The sequence below is a fragment of the Propithecus coquereli genome, unplaced genomic scaffold (assembly GCF_000956105.1).
Source record: "Propithecus coquereli isolate 6110/MARCELLA unplaced genomic scaffold, Pcoq_1.0 Scaffold292, whole genome shotgun sequence".
NCBI classification, from domain to species: Eukaryota; Metazoa; Chordata; class Mammalia; order Primates; family Indriidae; genus Propithecus; species Propithecus coquereli.
Window position 1 is genome coordinate 1,773,030 of NW_012148530.1, and position 19,381 is coordinate 1,792,410.

General features: G+C 37.7%; 1 protein-coding gene across 1 annotated transcript in view; it reads right to left on the bottom strand.

Annotated features, from left to right (window-relative positions):
• The window catches only part of DST (dystonin), a 374,223-nt gene that overhangs the window by 213,407 nt on the left and 141,435 nt on the right, over positions 1–19,381 (bottom strand). Inside the window, exon 6 of the mRNA XM_012648708.1 lies at positions 7,996–8,162. Within this exon, the coding sequence (XP_012504162.1) occupies positions 7,996–8,162 (167 nt within the window). The remainder of the gene's footprint in view (positions 1–7,995; positions 8,163–19,381) is intronic.

Sequence of the window (19,381 nt, forward strand, 5' to 3'; positions counted from 1 at the left end):
TTTAAGTAAACCTTAGTGACAAAGGGATAATTACTCCCTTCCCCAAAGGCGGGGGGGGGGGGGTCAACTTGTTTATACTGTGGTAGAAAATTAAATCTTAAACTACTTCATATCATAGAATAAGATGAGAATGTGAATAAACAAGTCAAAATTAATGAATTTTGAAACAAATAGATAAGCCTATCAAAGAATAATAGATGGCGAGACACAAGCCAGCTGCTCCTGTAATGTAGAAGAAATCTTAATATAAGAAAGAGGCAAGAGGATGCTGAAGAGAAACACGATACAAGAAGGACAAGTTAGGTATCAAAGCAAGGAACGTCTCCATCAAACCCTATCCTCTCTTGAGCTCTACAGCCAGTGCTCTACCGTCAGCAGATCGGCAACAGTATATCAGGGAGGAAGGGAAACTAATGTTTATTAAGTACTTCCTACGCCTCTGGCACAGTGATAGGCACTCTGTCATATGCTATCTCAAGACAGCCCCACTGCTGATATTGTAACTTTTTCAACGATGACATCACTCTAAAATTTGCCAACTTATTTAGTCATTTTTTTCCCTAACACATACATGTTTAGACTAACAGCTTGCACATCAAACAAAGGGAAACATGGGCCTGGAACTTCCGCTCTGGCACATTTATAAAAGCTGAAAATAAATAATTTTACGAGTAAAAAGGCAAAGTAAAAGAAGGGAGAGTGGGCCAAGCACACTGACTCACACCTATAATCCCAGCACTTTGGGAGGCCGAGGTGGAAGGATTGCTTATGCCAGGAGTGTGAGACCAGCCTGAGCAAGAGCGAGACCCTATCTCCACAAAAAATGGAAAAATTAGCTGGGCGTGGTGGCACGTGCCTGTAGTCCCAGCTACTCAGGTGGCTTAAGGAGGAAGATAGGTGGGGCCCAGGAGTTTGAGGTTGCTGTGAGCTATGATCATGCCACTACTCTCATGCCCGGGCAACAGAGAGAGACTCTGTCACCAAAGAAAAAAATAAATGAAATTAAATTTAAAAAGAAATTAGAATAGAAAAAGAATGAGGTTGAGACCTGCTAAAATGCAATCAACAATCTAGGAAATGTTTCTTTCTCAAAGGCATCATGGAGGGAAAACAGTGTATAAGAGGTATGTATCAGTATAACCCTTTTTGGCAGACAATTCAGAAATACGTCTTAAACTTTTAAAGGTAATACCTTTGATCCAGCAGTTCTACTTCCACAACCTTATCCTACAGACACATTCACACATCTGCACAAAGACACATACAAAGTTCAACACAACATTTTTAATAGCAAAAAACAATATAATGTCCATCAACAAGATAATATAAATAAATTATGTTACATTCATACAATGGAATAGTATGTGGCATTTAAAAAAAAAATCACAGATACAAGAAAAAGTAGGACTTTGGCAAGGAGTGCCTACTGTAGAAACTGCTACCAGGTTCACCAGGCTTCCTTGAAGAGGACGGCCAATGAGCCGTCTTCCTATTATGGCTGCGTCACTTTTTCATTTTTCTGCCTCAAAAATGGAAGTAGGAGAATGTGGGCTATACCTGACTTCATATCTAGAAAGATCTACTTTATACAGTAATGGGAGGTTTTGTACTACAAAGAATTTCTATAAATTAATCTGAGCAAGATGGTCACAAACATAGAAAGTAATACATGCAGGTGTTTCTTTAAATATTTACATGCCAAATTACGTGTAAAAATGTACAGACACAATAAAAATGGTCACTGGATGTGGACACTGACTCCTACGCCTCACTTGGACACAGATGCATTACATTACAAGCAGTGTACTTAGCTTTTCAAGGATTTTAAAATGCAGTAATGGTTAGAAGTTACCCACTTCTGCTCTCAGACTTCAACCATTTTGAGTTCACTTGATAAGGTAAGTAATTCAATTTTGCCTCACAAACTGAAATACCAGTGTGTATATACACGCATACACACACCCTCACACTTCTGGATTCTGCAGCTTGAAGGCTAAGGGAAAAGAACCACCTAGTCAACATTAATCCAACTTCCTATGGAAACATTTCAAACCCTGAAGGGCCTCCTCCCAGTAAGAAACCAGTCCAATCCAGTTTAGCTTCTACGGTGTGACTGAATCCAAGCATGTGACTGAATCACCAGCCTCCAGGTCATACAAACAAGATGACTCTGACCACAGCTTCCAGTCTAATCTTCCCAATTATAGCATCTTTAAACATTTAATATAATGAAATATGATGGTCCCATTATATTCTAATTCAAAATGCAAAAAAGGAACAAAATAATTGCTACCCAACTACATACTCAGACAAGTGACAAGTTCCTGGCTGCTTAATTAGAAAACATTTAAGTGGTATGCTCCTGCATGCATCCTATCCCTAGAAGCTCGAGTCTTATTTGGCTAATATATTTAAAACATGCCTACGAGAAGAATGCCAGGAGCCTTAAAAGGAGATTTAAATAAATGAATGGGATAAATTAAAAACAAGAATAGGGCAAGCAGAAACTAATAAGCAGAAATAATCTTTCTTTAAAACACACTCCCCCCGCCCCCCAGCATTTAAGTCTTGACATACTTAGCGTCTTTCCACATCACCACCTTAGATTTGCATGGCCCTCCTGCACCATTTTGCACTGTTCTTTCTGGCCTGCAGGCACGTATTCATGTTCATGCCTGCTCAAGCAGACATGTTTTCACATTGAGCAATACTGGGCGCTGCTGTTTTGGAACTTGGCTATCGTCAATGTTCTAGGGCAGATATCCACTTGGAGAGACTGACAGAAGTCAGACAAGTCAGAGGCTGAACTTCAAGCCAAAAGTCAGAGCTTTATCACTCTCAGAAAGAAGTCAAATTTACAGTGATTCCTGAGTATACACTTAAATAAGAGCATAGTTGAACTCTCTGCTAATAACATCTACCTCTGAAGAACATGCAGTACTGTCAAAAATTTCATTCTTCTCTATTGACCTAACACTTAGTGATATATTAATCCACTAGTGTATAGAAGATACCGCTGGGCTCCCTCGCCTATTGGCTCTCAGTTAATTCTACTTCATCCTCTCTTGCTTTTGAGCTACTTACTCATCAAATGTTTTTGTGACACCCTTTTGATCTAAGTTCATCAAATCCAGTATTCTTTGTTATTCTTTTGAATGAAAATTAAGGTTAGGTTAGGGGAAACAGTGAGGCTTATTTAGCTGAGATCAATCACTTATCCGTTGTGGTTTTTAGTAAAAAGATTTTATGCTGCTTTATAGAAAACTTAAACTATACAAACAAAACAAGCAAGAACAAGCAGAGATACGTGGTATTTTTATTTGAACTCCTACTGAAGACTGAACATAGCAAACAGAAGTTCCTAGAAGGAATTAGGAACAGAATTTTCTAACACAGATTTAATGGAAAAACATAATGTATTTAACAATGACCTATTTAAACAGAAGCTGTAGAACTATCCCTTGTAATCTTCACCACTAAATCATATTACTTTAGCATTTTTATTACCCATGACATAATCCAGGCTCTTCATCCTCTTTAGGGTAATATGACAACTAAAACTACAGAACAGTTCATCTGCGATTTTGTTCTTACTCATTCTAAGTGACTTAATGTTCTTTTATCTATAATTTTCCTTACTTATGAGTTGCTGCTGATGCTATTTTCATAGATGATAAACTCTAAGTTAGGCAACTAATTTTGTCCCTAACTAATTTCTTATAAGGGGCAAAGACCTTAGTTGGCAGTTATATATGGTACTGTTCATTAAGTCATTCTTAAATTCATCTCGTGTATCTTTGCTGAATATCATTAGTCTTCAAGATTGCACTATCACAACTATTCTGGTCAACAATCCTATTTCTGAAATCTAGTTTTTCCCTAAAGGAAATTATGTAAGAGTTACCGAGAAACATACGAAGATGAGAATCCAGAACAATTACCTCTATTATTTTGAAAGTGTGTGATGTCAAACATATGAATTACCCTTTGAGCCTCAGTTTCTTTATTGATAAAAATGGAGTCACAATCTATTTCACAGGATTGTGGTAATTTCAAAAGCTAACACATATTAAAAAATAGCTAGGACAGAAACTGCTACATGATCAATATTCTACATATATCTCTTGGGTACTTATTTTGTGACAGTTACTTTCTTTTACCTTCATGGATCATTTTTATTCCATAATATCTATAAATGACCCTTATTATATAAATTTCTCTTCATTTTTATTTCATATAATAGTTCTTTTAAGAAATAGGAAAATTAGAAAATTAAGTTTTCTATGGAAAATTTTAGGATACAGAATTTTTAGTAAAAAAAAAAAATGCTGCTTACTGGGGTTAACATTTTTTCAATTTTGAAAAGTCATAGTCTATGTGGGAACACTAATAAAAGTGTGCTCCAGTGGTCCCCAACCTTTTTGGCACCAGTGACCGGTTTCATGGCGGGAGAGGGGAGGCAGAGCTCGGGCAGTAATGCCAGCGATGGGGAGAGGCTGTAAATACAGATAAAGCTTTGCTGGCCCACCTGCCGCTCACCTCCTGCTGTACAGCCCCAGTTCCAAAGTTTCATGGAAGACAATTTTTCCACGGATTGGGGGTTGCGGGGGCGGCAGAGCTCTGTGGCCCGGTCCGTGGACCAGGGGTTGGGGAACCACAGTGCTAGACAATCCAAATTAATATACTTGATTAATAACTTTTAACAATACAATTTACATTAACAGAAAATATGAAGGATGCTGTTGCTGTTTCAGATCAATATTTATAAATCTTTAGAAGATATTATGCATAAAAAAACTTACTAAATCACTTATTACAAATAATACTGGTTTGCCTTTAAATGAAAAATGTTATATATTTTCCTTCTGATCTCCAGACAAATACTTCCTATTCTATAGAAAGTGTGCAAACCTGCTGCATAAGGGCGGCTGCAACCCTCTTTCCATCCACTGCAGCCATCATGAGGTTCTATCCTATGAAGCCCTCACTCCCTCTTAGAAGCCTTCTCAACAAAGTATTTCATATGATTAGAGTTTGTATTTGAGTAGAAACCAAAATCACTATGCCACCTCAGATAATTTTTATTATAGAAGCCAAATAAAATCCACATATAAATAATAAAACTTTTTATCTAAATAAATACAAAAATAAATCCCAATTAAATGGATATGTTTCCACAGCAAATCCAAATACATCACAAAATTTATGGGAATAATAATGAAGTAAAAACAACTGTTAAATAAGACACTACTCTCTAAATGTGATTATTACTGCCCAATACCCAAAAATATGCTCATGGCGATAATTCAATTGTTTATAACTCTGTCTCTTTCATCTTTAGAGCAAATCAAGGCACCTACCAGTAAGAAACACCCCACAGTTCAACCCTCTTCATTTAATTTTTACACATGCCGGAGGCAGAAAAGTACTCAATTGTATTTTTAAATAAAGAAAGGACTAAGAACTTTAATCAAAAATACAGTTTTACAGATGAAAGGTTTCTTCTAGTGAAAGAAACCACAGTAATATTTTATGAAGCACAGAATAACTTAACAGAACTTCGGCAACAAAGAAATCTTGTAAGCATTTAAACCTGATAGATGGTATTTTTACTATGAATTCTAAAAAAGGAAAACAAAGCAAACTAGAAAAACCAAAGTTCAAAGTTAAAGCTAAACGGTTTTCTAAAAAGATCTCTGCCAAAAGGAAAGTTCAGAACAAATAACATTCACAAGGTTCAAATTATCACCTAAAGCAATAAGAACTAGATAACATCAAACTCTTCTAGGAAATTTTAGGATCTTTGACACACAGTGAATTATTTAAGTACTTAGGAGAAAAATGCACAACGTATATCTACCAATTTGTACTTATAACCCTTCATGAGTATCAAAGAGACAATACTCAAAGACTATTGTTTTTAAAAGTAGATTATTTCAGAAGAATAGCTGGCTAGCTGCTTCTAAATGTTTTAATTCTGCCTAAAAAACTTCAAAGAAGAGAACGGAGCACACTCTCAAAGATGCATCGTGACATAAACCCTTTAGGTATCACAATCGAAATATTTTAATTCAAAGGCCACAAAGATTTTATTATCTCAAGTACAGATGTGTCCAGCTAAACAGCCTTCCTATGGCCTCATGTTTTAAGTCACCTGAGAAGTACAATGTGACGATGGCCATGTCTGTAATCATTAAACTTTCTTGGCACTGTTATTCAAGAAGATCCGGTACTTTCCTTTAAACAAGTGCAGGCAAGTTGATCTTGGTTTTTCTTTTAAATTCAGCAACCTACACCCACCTCTATTTAAATGTTGTTCCATAAAGGAAGGAGACTATTACAGAATGTAAAAATAGGGGCTATTGGGTGTGGATACATGGGGGATTCATTACAGTTTTGTAGATGTTGAAATTTCCAAAATAAAAAAAGAGAAAGAAAAGGAGAGAGACAAGAGGAATGAAAGGAAGGAATAAGGGAAAGGAGAGGGATAGAGGGAGAGTGGGATGTGAAGCCACACAAAGCAGGGTTTGAATCTTAGCTCTGTAATTTACTAGCAGTGTGACCTTGGTAAACCTAAGGTTCCTCATCTGCAAAATTGAGATAATAAAGTTCCTGCTTTACGGGCTTGTTAGGAGATTTGAGGGAGATAATATATATATATATGTAAAGCACTTAACAGAATGCCTCACATGTAGAAAATTATCAAACCATTAACTATTCTATATAATTACTGTTATTATAATCAAATAAGTTTGTTAGTTTAACAAGTTTATAGTTTAGGCTTATTCTATTTAGGAAAATATTCAGTTCTTCAACAATAAATACTACACAATCTTTATAAAACTAAGAAAAATAACTGAGAACAACAAGTACATAGTTTTCAATAAATACTTTCTGTGGCTTTAGTTTCTTTTTTTAATATTGATAAACATTTTTATTCTAATATTATAGTAATAATTCAAGTGTAATTTTCTTTGCAAAGTCAACTCTATTAAAACAAAACTTGTTAAATATCTTTTGTCAAACATAAGCATATTCTTTTCAATCCCCCACAGCAGTTCAGAGCCATGTAGCAGAAATAAGATTTTTTTTTAAAGCCTACTACATTTTGGGACCAGAAAGTAGTGGTCCATTTAGTGGACACATCACTGCCAGACACTGATATCTGGATTCATGATTTTATGTCAGAGTACCTGGTTGAGCTTTCAAAAGTTATTTAATCATTGCTTCTGAGACCCTGACAACTAATTCAGATTTTTTAACAATAACAAAATGTAGTAGGCTTTAGCTTCTTTTAAGGCAATAGGAACATGGACTCAAGAACTAGACTGCCCATTTGAATTCCAAGTGTGCCACTTGCTGGTTGCATGACTTAAAGCAAGTATTTACTCAGTATTGGCTCAGTTTCTGTCTGTCAACTGGGGATGACAATAGAGACATTGTGAAGATTAAATGAATTAGTATATGTAAAATGCTTAGAACAGTGCCTGGCACTAGTAAGTGCTATATAAGAGTTAACATGAATTTAGTTGTTAATAATTCTCACCAGGAAACTCTTTACCACCTCCAAATTGGCCATTGTTAAGCCCAACTACTCACTAGAGTTTGAGACTAGGAGATATGATTTGGAAATCTGTGAGCTGTAAATCTGAACTAAACCTTTACCTTTCTACTCAGAAGTCCCCTATAGACACAATCTTGGTCATCTACCTACGGATTCTACATATCAAAGTCTACTATCTGCTAAGTTACTGGCAAAATCCAAAGATATTACAGCTATGTCTTTGTGTGTCTGTGTGTGTGTACACTAAAGTATAGAGTAATGACCTCTGAGCAGTGGGACTGTGATGTTTTTATTTTAATTTGTCTGTATTTTCTAATTTTCTGCCATGCACATATATTGCTTCTATAATAATAAAAGATTGTTTCAAAATTTAGAAATGAAAGCAACATGTCTCATATTTGTATAAGGAGAAAAACTCCATAATTCCATACCTGTATTTGTGAATGATGGCATTAAATAGTTTTCCATCTCTCCAGCAGGTAGTGAAGTTTTCACATCGAATTCCAGCATAACCCTCTGTTGCCTGCTGTGTCCACAGTAGCAATCTCTCCTTTGCAGACATATCCTCTGACTCTCCAGTAACATGGATATCAGATATCTAAATATAACAGAAAGTGTTAAACACTTAGGAAGGAAGGAAGCTAACTCAGATTAAGAACCTACTATGTGCGAAGCACTTTCTAAGTGCTATTTTATTTAATCCTCCTAACTCTCATTTATAAGCTAAATAAATGTCCCCATTTTACATATAAGAAAACTGAGTTTCAAACAGATTAACAACAGATTTTAAAAGTCAGATTTTATTCATTTGTGTCCAATATAAAAGTATTTAATCTATTTTTACTATACCAAGTCTTCACAGCATTGAAAATTCTACATTCTTCTTTGCTAATCAGATCTGCTGCACAACTTAAGAAAACATTTTTCCTAGTAGATCAGAAGTAAAACCTATAATTCATCTATAGTACTGCCTGTAGAGCAGAATTTGATCCAGCAGGTATTCTGTGTAAAGAACAAAGAAACAGTACTCTCTCCTGTTAACTATATTACATAACAATTTGGCTGAAAAGTCCCTAATTCTCATGAGTGCTTGCTCAGCTTACTCAACATGAAACCTTTATCAACTGATTTTTCCCCCATACTTTATTTGTTTTCATTAAGTTTCCTAAAAGTCTCTTCCATTGAACAATAATAAAACAGGTCACCAGTGTCCATGATTTATATTTTCCCAAGAGTGCCTCCTTGATAAGGGTCCTACTTAATCTGCTGATAATTATATTAAGGCACAAAGTGACTTGAACAAGGGTCACACGGTAATTCTAAGCTGGGATTAATACCAACAACAACTGTTCCCTCAATCAGTGCAGGATACAAAGCCAAGGGATCAAGAAGCCAGGCCGCAAGCCAGCATCAGGATGAGCAAGTAAAAGAGATTGGAAGTAAGACACAGGAGGAACAAATCATTCCGTAATAGGAAAAAAATCACTAGACTAGAGTCATGAGAGAGGCTGCTAGACCTGGCCGCCAGTCCCATAGCTTTGGATAATTCATTTCATGTCTGTGAGTCAACTTCCTCAGCTACAAAATGGGGGGGAGGTGGGAGGCAGAAGCAGATAATGTTTAAGGCCCTTTTCCGTCTAAAGTCTTACTAAGAGACTATAAATATGACACAGAAGTCAGAGGTCAAGACAGGCAGAGTCAGGCAACTGAACATGGAGAATAAAAAAACTCTAGCCTGAAGAAAACCTTTCGTATGTGGCAGCGCCAGGCTCAAACAGGAAGCCCTTTATTCCTCCCAGCTGCTACAGGGCCAGAGGCACAGCCAACCGAGGCCTGCCAACCGAGGCCTGCCAACCGAGGACCTGGGGCAGGAAGGCAGCAGCAGTGGAAGCCCTTGCCAGGCCTGGCAGCCCCTAACAACACCGCTTGTTGGAGATGATGGTGGGGGCCTCACACACCCTTTCTCCAGTGTTCAGCAGAGGCAGCCATGCTCCAGGCGCTTCCCTCTCAGCCACAGGCTGAGACGCTCTCCTTGACAAATGGCCAGGATTTGAAAGGGGAGCAAAGTGTCTCAATTTTCATCATCCTTCCTAGGAATCTGTGCTAATCTCCGTAGCACGGAAAAGAACTGTGTGCATAATAAACACATTCTGTAGTACATATAGGAGGGATTTCTTTTTTTTTTTAATGTTGAAAAAAAAGAGCATAAAATTCACCAATATTTTTCCACCCGACTTTCAATGATTTCCGGTTCTAAAACTACGCTAGAGTGCCTTTCTGGCACATCTCATGCATTTAAACTCCATCTCCATCATTTACATGCTCAAGTTACTTAAATGCTTTAAAACCCATCACTCATTTGTAAAATAATGTTAAAAATAATAATGACACTGTGTTCCGAGAATTCAGCAACATCAGCACAATGTAATGCCTGGCACGTACGTAATAAACCCATGCTCAATATAGATTAGCTATTTTATTGTTGTGGTTACTGTCACTCTTTTTGACAAAGGGAGAAACAAAAACTTGACTTTTTATTCTCCCAATTCTCTTCTTGTAAAGAGGAGTAAAAGAGTAAGTTTTTTTTTTTTAATTTGGTGCCTAAAACTAATCAAAATCTATGAACACAAGGATTCAGAGAAACTAATGTAGGAAACCGTGAAAGAAAAAGTTAAGACTCTAGGTAAAATTTCACAACAGGTCCCTGTGAGCCTTTAAAAATTATAAAATCAACTGCTTTGGGGAATGCTTACAATGCAGGAACCACCTGGGTGGCGTTTATAGCAATATACAGAAAAAGTAGATAACTGGGGAGAAGGGGCAATGTTTTCTGTTGATTCAAGGGCATTCCATGTTAGTCTAGTTACAAAAGTAATTACCTATTAACTAGGGTAGGTAGTAAATTTCAACTTTAAGGTACCAGTTTAGTAGGTTCAAGTGCTACGCAGCATTTTTACCAGACGAAGGATGTCAGAGGAGTTTAGAGGACTGAAAATGGTCTATACATCAACAAAGAGAAAACGATGTATTCCTATTACGTAAGTTTCCAACAGATGATTTTCAGATTGTTACACACACACTATTTCAGAGTGTTTTACCCACACACACACTATATCAGACTTTTCATGATACTGTGCACCAAAAACTAGAAAGAAAAATAAATTAAATGCTAAAAATTGTAAGTCTGCAGTTGCCATTCATAATTCCTGACTTGAAGTTTGTGTGTTCAGCGAAACAGCCTGAATCCTCCATCAATGACAAGTTAACAATGGTTCCACATTCAGGTCAGATTCTAGGAAGTAATCAAGCTGCCTCGCTTCAAAATCTGGAGGCAATACAGTGATGATTAGAGATGGTTTCAATTCGTACTGCCTGGGTTTAAATCTCAACTCCAACAGCTAATGAAATGAATGACCCAGACTAGTCACATAATCTCTCTAAAATCCATTTTCTTCATCTGTAAAATTTAAATAACAAACTATCCAAAAAAGAAATCTCATTTACAATAGCTACCAAAAAAAAAAAAAAATACTTAGTAATAAATGTAAACAAGGAGGTAAAAGACCTTTACACTGAAAACTAAAATATTGATGAAAGAAATTAAAAACAACACAAATGGAAAGATACCCTGTGTTCATGAATTGAAAGAATGAATATTGTTAAAATGTCCATATTAATCAAAACAATCTACAGATTCAATGCAACCCCCACCAAATTTCTCACATTTTTTACAGAAATAGAAAAAACAATCCTAAAATTCCTAAGGAACTACAAAAGACCCCAAATAGCCAAAGCAGCTTGAACAAAAAGAATAAACCTGGAGGAATCAAACTACCTGACTTCAAAATATACTACAAAACTATAGTAATGAAAGCAGCATGGTAATGGCATAAAAACAGATACATAAACCAACAAAACAATAGAGGGCCCAGAAAAAAATCCACACATTTCTGGTCAATTGATTTTGGACAAAAGTGCCAATGAAGAAAGGGTAGTCTCTTCAATAAATGACATAGGAAAATCTGGATGGCCATACACAGACGAATGAAGTGAGATCCTCATCTCACACCATATTCAAAAATCAACTCAAAGTGAATTAAAGACTTAAAATTAAGACCTAAAATTGAAAAACTACTAGAAGACATCATAAAGAAAAGTTTCTTGACTGTGGTCTTGGCAATGATTTTTTGTATATGACCCCAAAATCACAGGTAACAAAAGCAAAGATAGACAAATGAAATTATATCAAACTAAAAACCTTCTACACAGCCAAGGAAGCAATCAATGGAGTGAAGAGACAATCTACAGAACACGAGAAAATGTTTGCACACCATTCATCTGATATTCGGTTAATATCCAAAATACATAAAGAACTCAAATAACTCAATAATAAGAAAACAAATATCCCAGTTAAAAAATTGTCAAAGGATCTAAATAGACATTTCTCAAAATAAGACATTCAAATAGCCAACAAATATGAGAAAAAATGCTCAATACCACTAAGCATCAGAGAAATGCAAATTAAAACCACAATGTGATATCACCTCATACCTATTAGAATGGCTATTCTCAAAAAGAGGAAAGATAAGTGTTGTTGAGGCTGTGGAGAAAAGGGAACCCTTGCACACTCTTGGTGGGAATGTAAATTAGTATAACCATTATGGAAAACAATATGGAGGTACCCCTCAAATTAAAAACAGAACTAACATATGATCTAGCAACCCCACTACTGGGTATATATCCAAAAGAAATGAAATCAGTATGTCAAAGAGATATCCGCGCTCCCATGTTTATTGCAGCGCTATTCACTATAGCTAAGACATGGAATCAACCTAGGTGTTCATCAACAGAAGAATGGATAAAGAAAATTTGATATATATACAGAATAGAATACTATACAGCCTTAAAAAAGAAGGAAATCCTGTCATTTGTGACAGCATGGATGATCCTGGAAGACATTAAGTGAAATAAATCAGGCACAGAGAGACAAATATTAATTGATCTTACTTATATGTGGAATTTTAAACAGCTGAACTCATAGAAGTGGAGAGGAGAATGGTGGTTACCAGGGGTTAAGGGTAGACAATGGAGACAGGCTGGGAAGATGATCGTCAAAGGATACGAAATTTCAGTTAGATAGGATGAATAATTTCAAGAGATGTATTGAACACCATGGTGTCTGTAGCTAATAACAACGTATTGTATTGACAGTCTACTCTCTCAGATTTCAAGTGTTCTCACCGCAAAAAATGACAATTATGTGAGGTAATGCATATACTAATTAGCTTGATTTAACCATTCCACAATGCATACATATTTCAAAACAACATGCTGTACACAACAAATATATATAATTTTTATTTATCAATTTTAAAAAACTTGATGACATTAATATAATAATGTCTACCTCCTTGGGCGGTTCTAAAGATTAAATGAAATAGTCAAGTGCCTGGCACATAGAAACTATAAATGTTAGCTTCTCCCACCACAATTTTATTACCTGTATTAATACTTTAAGAAGTATTTGCTTCTTAAAGCTCACCGACAACCTGTCCCTAGCGTCAAAAGCAAACATAATACTTTATACCAGAGTTCCTTTTGGAAACTTGAAGCTCTCATGCCTCACATCCTGGTCATTGCTGGCTGCCACCCAAATTCAAGTTCTTCCTGTCACTGAGCTCTCATGTCCATATTTCAACTGTGCTTCATCTCCCCTGACCCGGCTTGCTAGCCCAAACTTTCCAGAAATATCTACTCCATGGTAAACAAAGTTTCTTACATCTTCAATATCTTAAACTGCTTTTACCTTTTTACTGAACCCCAAGTCTCTCCCACTGTGTTAACTAAAATTCAGCCAAGTGTCAAAGGCAGGGCGGGTATATTCTCCCTCCCCAGTAATGCAAACCCAGTGGTTTTCAAACAATTATCCATGCGTACAAAAATGTCATTTTTTACATTGTAGGCCACCCTTACTCGTCTACCTCCTTCTTTCTCTACTACATTCTTCCTTTCCTCGAAATGATGCCCGCATCCCCACCAGGGTGTGGCAACTGGATGAGTGTGTGTCTGCACCCCCAAACCCTGTCTCCATGTAGTACCCACTCTCAGTCCTTTGTCCTCCCCCCTTTCAGCCAGTCACACACCTACGTCCTGGATCTCATCAGCTTGAACTAGAATTAGTCCATCTCAGATATTTAACTCCTCACAGCATATTCCTGCTCTTCCAGCACTTTCATTAGCTAACTCTAGCTAAACCAATTATCTGACTTCATCGACATCTCACATTCCTTGACTTGCCCAATTTTTTTCCAATCTATGAGCTGTAGGGGGAAAAAATAATGTTTTCCTCAACTCTCTTATATAAGTTCTTAGTTGGAACAGAAGTTCTTAGCTGGAAAGGACAAGAGAAAAACAAACAGAAGCTTATTTATAGGTATGTTTCACATACACTTGTGGGGGGAAAGGGAGACTCTGGGAGACCAGAAGATGCCACCCTAAAATATGAAGGATTGTTTAGATGAAGACAATTAAAAAGAAGCAGGTGCAGGGAAGCTCTCTTCTCTGCCTCTATCTGCCTAAAAGCAGGACATAGATTTACAAAGAAAAAGGTATCCTTCCCCCCCTTAACAAGAGAGAACACAAGTTAACCACTGAAGATAACTTTAGATGATGATGGGCCTAGAGATGGTACTAGAGGAATCCATATAAACAAGCTTTATTAACTAGCCTTTATCTGCCATCTATCTGTCTTCCCATAAATTGCTTCCCTAGAGAATAAAAGTTCTTTTCTTTTGCCTTATCACTTCTCTAAATATTGACTGCCCTTTGTTGAAGATGCTATACAAACTGGAATTCAAAGCCACCTCTTTGAGAACTGCTCATTCCCTGGGAGTCTCCCATGTATATACAAAATATACATGTTAAAAAACTTCTGTGTTTCTCCTGTTAATCTGTCTTTTGTTACAGGCATCCATTCTAACTAAGAATATATGAGGATACGGCCGGGCGCGGTGGCTCATGCCTGTAATCCTAGCTCTCTGGGAGGCCAAGGCGGGCGGATTGTTTGAGCTCAGGAGTTCGAAACCAGCCTGAGCAAGAGCGAGATCCCGTCTCTACTAAAATTAGAAAGAAATTAATTGGACAACTAAAAATATATAGAAAAAATTAGCCGGGCATGGTGGCGCATGCCTGTAGTCCCAGCTACTCGGGAGGCTGAGGCAGGAGGATCGCTTGAGCCCAGGAGTTTGAGGTTGCTGTGAGCTAGGATGACGCCACGGCACTCTAGCCCAGGCAACAGAGTGAGACTTCGTCTCAAAAAAAAAAAAAAAAAAAAATATATGAGGATTGAAGAAAAATTACTTTTCTTCCCCAACAGAGCCCTCTTCTATCTTTACATCCTTCTCTGTCTTGTACTGCATTATCCATCACTGCCACCACTTTCTTGCTAATATCCTCAACTCCCTCACACCCTTGTTCTTACCCTACAACCACTCAACCAAACCTCAGTCCTGATCAACCCAGCTGTGTATCTTCTCTGCTCTTGCCTTAAGCTATAATCCTCTGCTAGAATAAAACATACCACCATGTGGACTGATGCACCACAAACTCCAGGTCTGCAATCTCAGCTAGGCACTCTAAGAAACTTGGCAATTCTTCTTGGTGTCCTAACTAGCCAGTTTTTCCACTCCTCACAATGCTTCTTTCAATTCTTTAGTATTTGTCTAAAACTCCCTACCCTACGACCTCTTCTTTTATGTTCAGCAAACAATCACTTTTTCATCTCCTTCTTTATAGAGAAAATAGCCATCTGCATGAGAACTCCTTCACTTCCCTGTCAACCACAAACTTTGCTTCTACATGACCTTTCCTCTTGTGCTCTGAATCCTTTCACCTCCTGCTTCCTAGGAATCTCATTCCATCAGTTATCCCCTCTCACCTGGGTCTCTCAGTACTTAAAATTCCCAAGCCTCTTCCATCCTAAAATAAATAGAAATAAATAACCTTCATAAACTCAACTCCCTCTTTGCTTATCACCATCTCTCTCTCACACTCCTCTTAGCAAAGCTACCTTTAAAAAGTATTCTATGTTTTTGTCTTTACTAACTTCACTCATCTACCTGTTGGGATCTAGCTTCCATCCCTATCACTCCAATAAAACTGAGTAGAAATGACCAGACAGGGAAGTGAGGGAGTTCTTGTTCATGACTCTATTTTCCCAGGAAAGAAGGAAATTAAATTGTTTGTTAAACATAATAGATGTGGTAGGGAGGGGAATCCTGAAGAGTTGAAAGATATTGTGAAAGATGATCTATCATCTCCTCTTTCACAGTCTCTACACAGTCAGCAAACACTCATAAACATGTGCTTGTACCATTAATAGGAATTGGTTACAAAACCATCCTCATGGAGCTTACAGTCTAAGGATAGAAACACAACATGGAGAAGAGCTCATGGGTTGTATTCCAATGGTTCCATTTTCTAATCCTGATCTCTCTGAGGCATCTGTCACTGGCAATCTTTCCTCTTTGGCTTCCGTGATGTCACCCCTTCCTGGTTTTCCTCCTGCCTCTCTGGCCATTCCTTCTCAGTGTTCTTTAGAGGCTCCTCTGCTACCCAATTTTATTTATTTATTTATTTATTTAGAGATAGAATCTCACTCTGTCACCAAGGCTGGAGTGCAGTGGTATCATCATAGCTCACTGCAACCTCATGCTCCTGGGCTCAAGCAATCCTCCTGCCTCAGCCTCCTGAGGAGCTGGGATGATGGGCACATGCCACAACACATGGCTAATTTTTCTATTTTTTTGTAAAGATGGGTCTCACTCTTGTTTGAGCTGGTCTCGAACTGCTGGCTTCAAGCGATCCTCCCACCTTGGCCTCCCAAACTGCTAGGATTACAGGTGTGAGCCACCACACCTAGCCGTACCCAGTTTATAATGCCATTTCCAAGGGCCTGGGCCTCAGTCACCCTCTCTTCTTACTCTCCCTAGATAATCTCCTCTATTAAAATGGCGTCAACTGTTTCCAACTCCAAAATCCCTATATCCCACCCCAAACCTTAGCCCTAAACTCACCCCAACTCCCTAAGAAACACCTCTGTTGAAATAGTAAAACTAACCACATATTGAGCACTTAAATAAGCCAGACATTGCGCTTGAGCACTTCACAAATATCTCTTACAAACCTTACAATATACAATCTCATTTTATAAATGACAGAGAAACATAAAGTGATTAGATGACTTGCTCAAGTTCACCCAAATTACTTATATAGGTAGAAGTAAAATTTGAACTTGAATCTGTCTGGCTCCAAAGCTTCTACTCTTAACCACTGTGCTATATATCTCACAACCTCTTCAAACCCAGTATATTGAAAACTGAATTTCTCCTCCTTCCTGCTCTTCCTTCTAGCTCAGAGTATGGCCCCATCATTTACCCAGTTGCCCCAAAATAAAAAACCCTGAAGTCATCCATGATGCCTTTTCAACTTCTGCACCCACATCCATCTGGTCACGCAGTCCTACGCAGCTTCATCTCTCCTTCCTCCCCTCTAACACCCATGCCAAAAAACTCCTCTGTGCTCCAGCCACACTAACTACTTCTAGTTCCCATGAGAAGAATGCCTCTCCACAGGACACTATGCATTGACATGTGCCACCCCCTACCCACAGAATGCCCTCACCAGCCCCCACCCCACACTACCCTACGCTCATCCTTCTCCTTGAAGAAGCTCCAGCTGATTCTGCCTTAGGGGTCTCTGTGAGGGACCCCACTGTCCCCTGTGCTTTCGCAGCACCCCATGTATACTGCTATGATAGCAGCACATGTTGTGTAGCATTAGCGTCTTTTCGTGTGTCTTCTCTCCCTTTACACTGAAGGACAATGTTGTATTCACCTTAGTATTGCAGTGCCCAGCTCAGTCAGTACTTGGCACGTAATAGACACGTAGTAAACACCTCATGAACAAATGACTTTATGACAGAATCAGACACCTTCGGAATCTGCACATCAGGTTAACAGTAACATGCATATTCTTGATCACCTCTGCTTTATCATATATTTCAAAGTCCCACATAGGAGAAGAGGCTTTGTTGCCTACATATATATACAATTCCCAACCAACAAAACTGATCCACCTGTAAAAATGTCACTCAACCAAGTGGGTTTTGTCTGCTTATTATTTACAAAATACAAATAACACATCTGATAACATTTTTCAGAAAACTTATTTTGGCACTGTCTAAAAACAACCAAACTCTAATGTTTGCCCTACAAACTCAAGGTAAGTATAATGAGAGGAACTCAACATGCCTGGATAAAGTATTATTATGTCATAAGTCCAAGTGAACTCCAATGTCCATCCCAATTTAAGACTTAGTTATGATAAACTAAGCACAGCTCCCACCTTCTTCCAGGCTGAGTCTCAATGTTAATGAAAACCTGAGAGCAGGAACTGTCATACCTCAGTCTGCCTCTCAGAAGCTTCCCATTTTACTTATTATCAAAATCATTATTTTGGCTTCTTTTCTTTAACTTTTCATAACTAAGCAACTTCACTGACCTTTTGCCTGGCTTATCTGCCTTAAATGTGAAATTTCAGTAAATAATTTATCACAGACTCTGCTTAAATGTATTTTTATTATCAGAGACAATTAGATTAACTCCCACATGAAAATGGTACTGAATTGGTTAAAGCAAATTAACACAAAAACACCCCAATCTTCATGTGCTTTTTGTTATATACACACTGAATCAGCCAAATCTTTATTTTACTTGAATAACAATGAAAATATTATTTCCTCCCCATGGAATAAAACCCAAAATGTGGTGGTGCCACCGCACAGCTAGAGCAAGAAAGGGCAACCTGCCATTTACCAGTTAGTTACGTGGATTCCTTTTCCAAGATATTCCAAGCTTAAAGTAGAAAGAAGAATCTACAAGATTTTTGTGTCAAGTGCAAATATTTTCCAGAGCCCTGACAAAAGCTGATTTACAGAGAACAGTTCTGGGTTATAAAAATACTCAACATGAAACATTTTCAAAAACTGCCTGGATGTGTTAGAAAGCAACTTTTCCAAAGGTAGATTCTAAAAGTATTGCTCCTGCTGGTAATAAATACTCAGAAAATCTCACCATTTGGGTAAGAGGTTCTCAAACTCATCTGAATTAGAAATTTGGCGGGTGGCTATATTTTTAGAAAAATAATTTTGGGCCCTCTAGGGCATAAAAGTATATCTAGATACCCAATATATAAAGTCATTTTCACAGTTCAGGATTCTGAGCCTTGAGAATAAAGAAGTCGCCACTCTATTTTACCTTTTCACTCCACAAAAGCCAGTTCAAAAACTGAAATTAAAATACTAAAAACTAACCTTAGCCTAAAAAAAGTCACTGCCAACAACAAAAAATCCTCATACTCTTTCCTATATTCACTGCTCTTTTTCCCACATTACCGCTAATCTTTCACACAATACTGATACTTTACTCCGTATTTTCCCTTTTCCTTTTTGGTAGAGCTGAGATGACATCTGATGATTGAAGCACCAATGATTGGAACTAAAAGAAGGTGCAGGGAATGTAGGTGAGAATCTGGAGGAGAAGGAGGTGTGGGACGGGCAAAGTTCATGCACAAGGAATGAAGCCTGACCCTAATTCTCACAGTTCCAACTGTGAAGTCACCAGACAGGCCTGCTCATGGTTAATAAGGGATATAAAACAATATGAGTTTTGTTTCAATGTGCAGGTCTGACCGAGTGCCTCCTAGAGCACGGTCAGCCAGTGTGACCCACAGTCTCAACAAACAGCTAAAGCACACAAT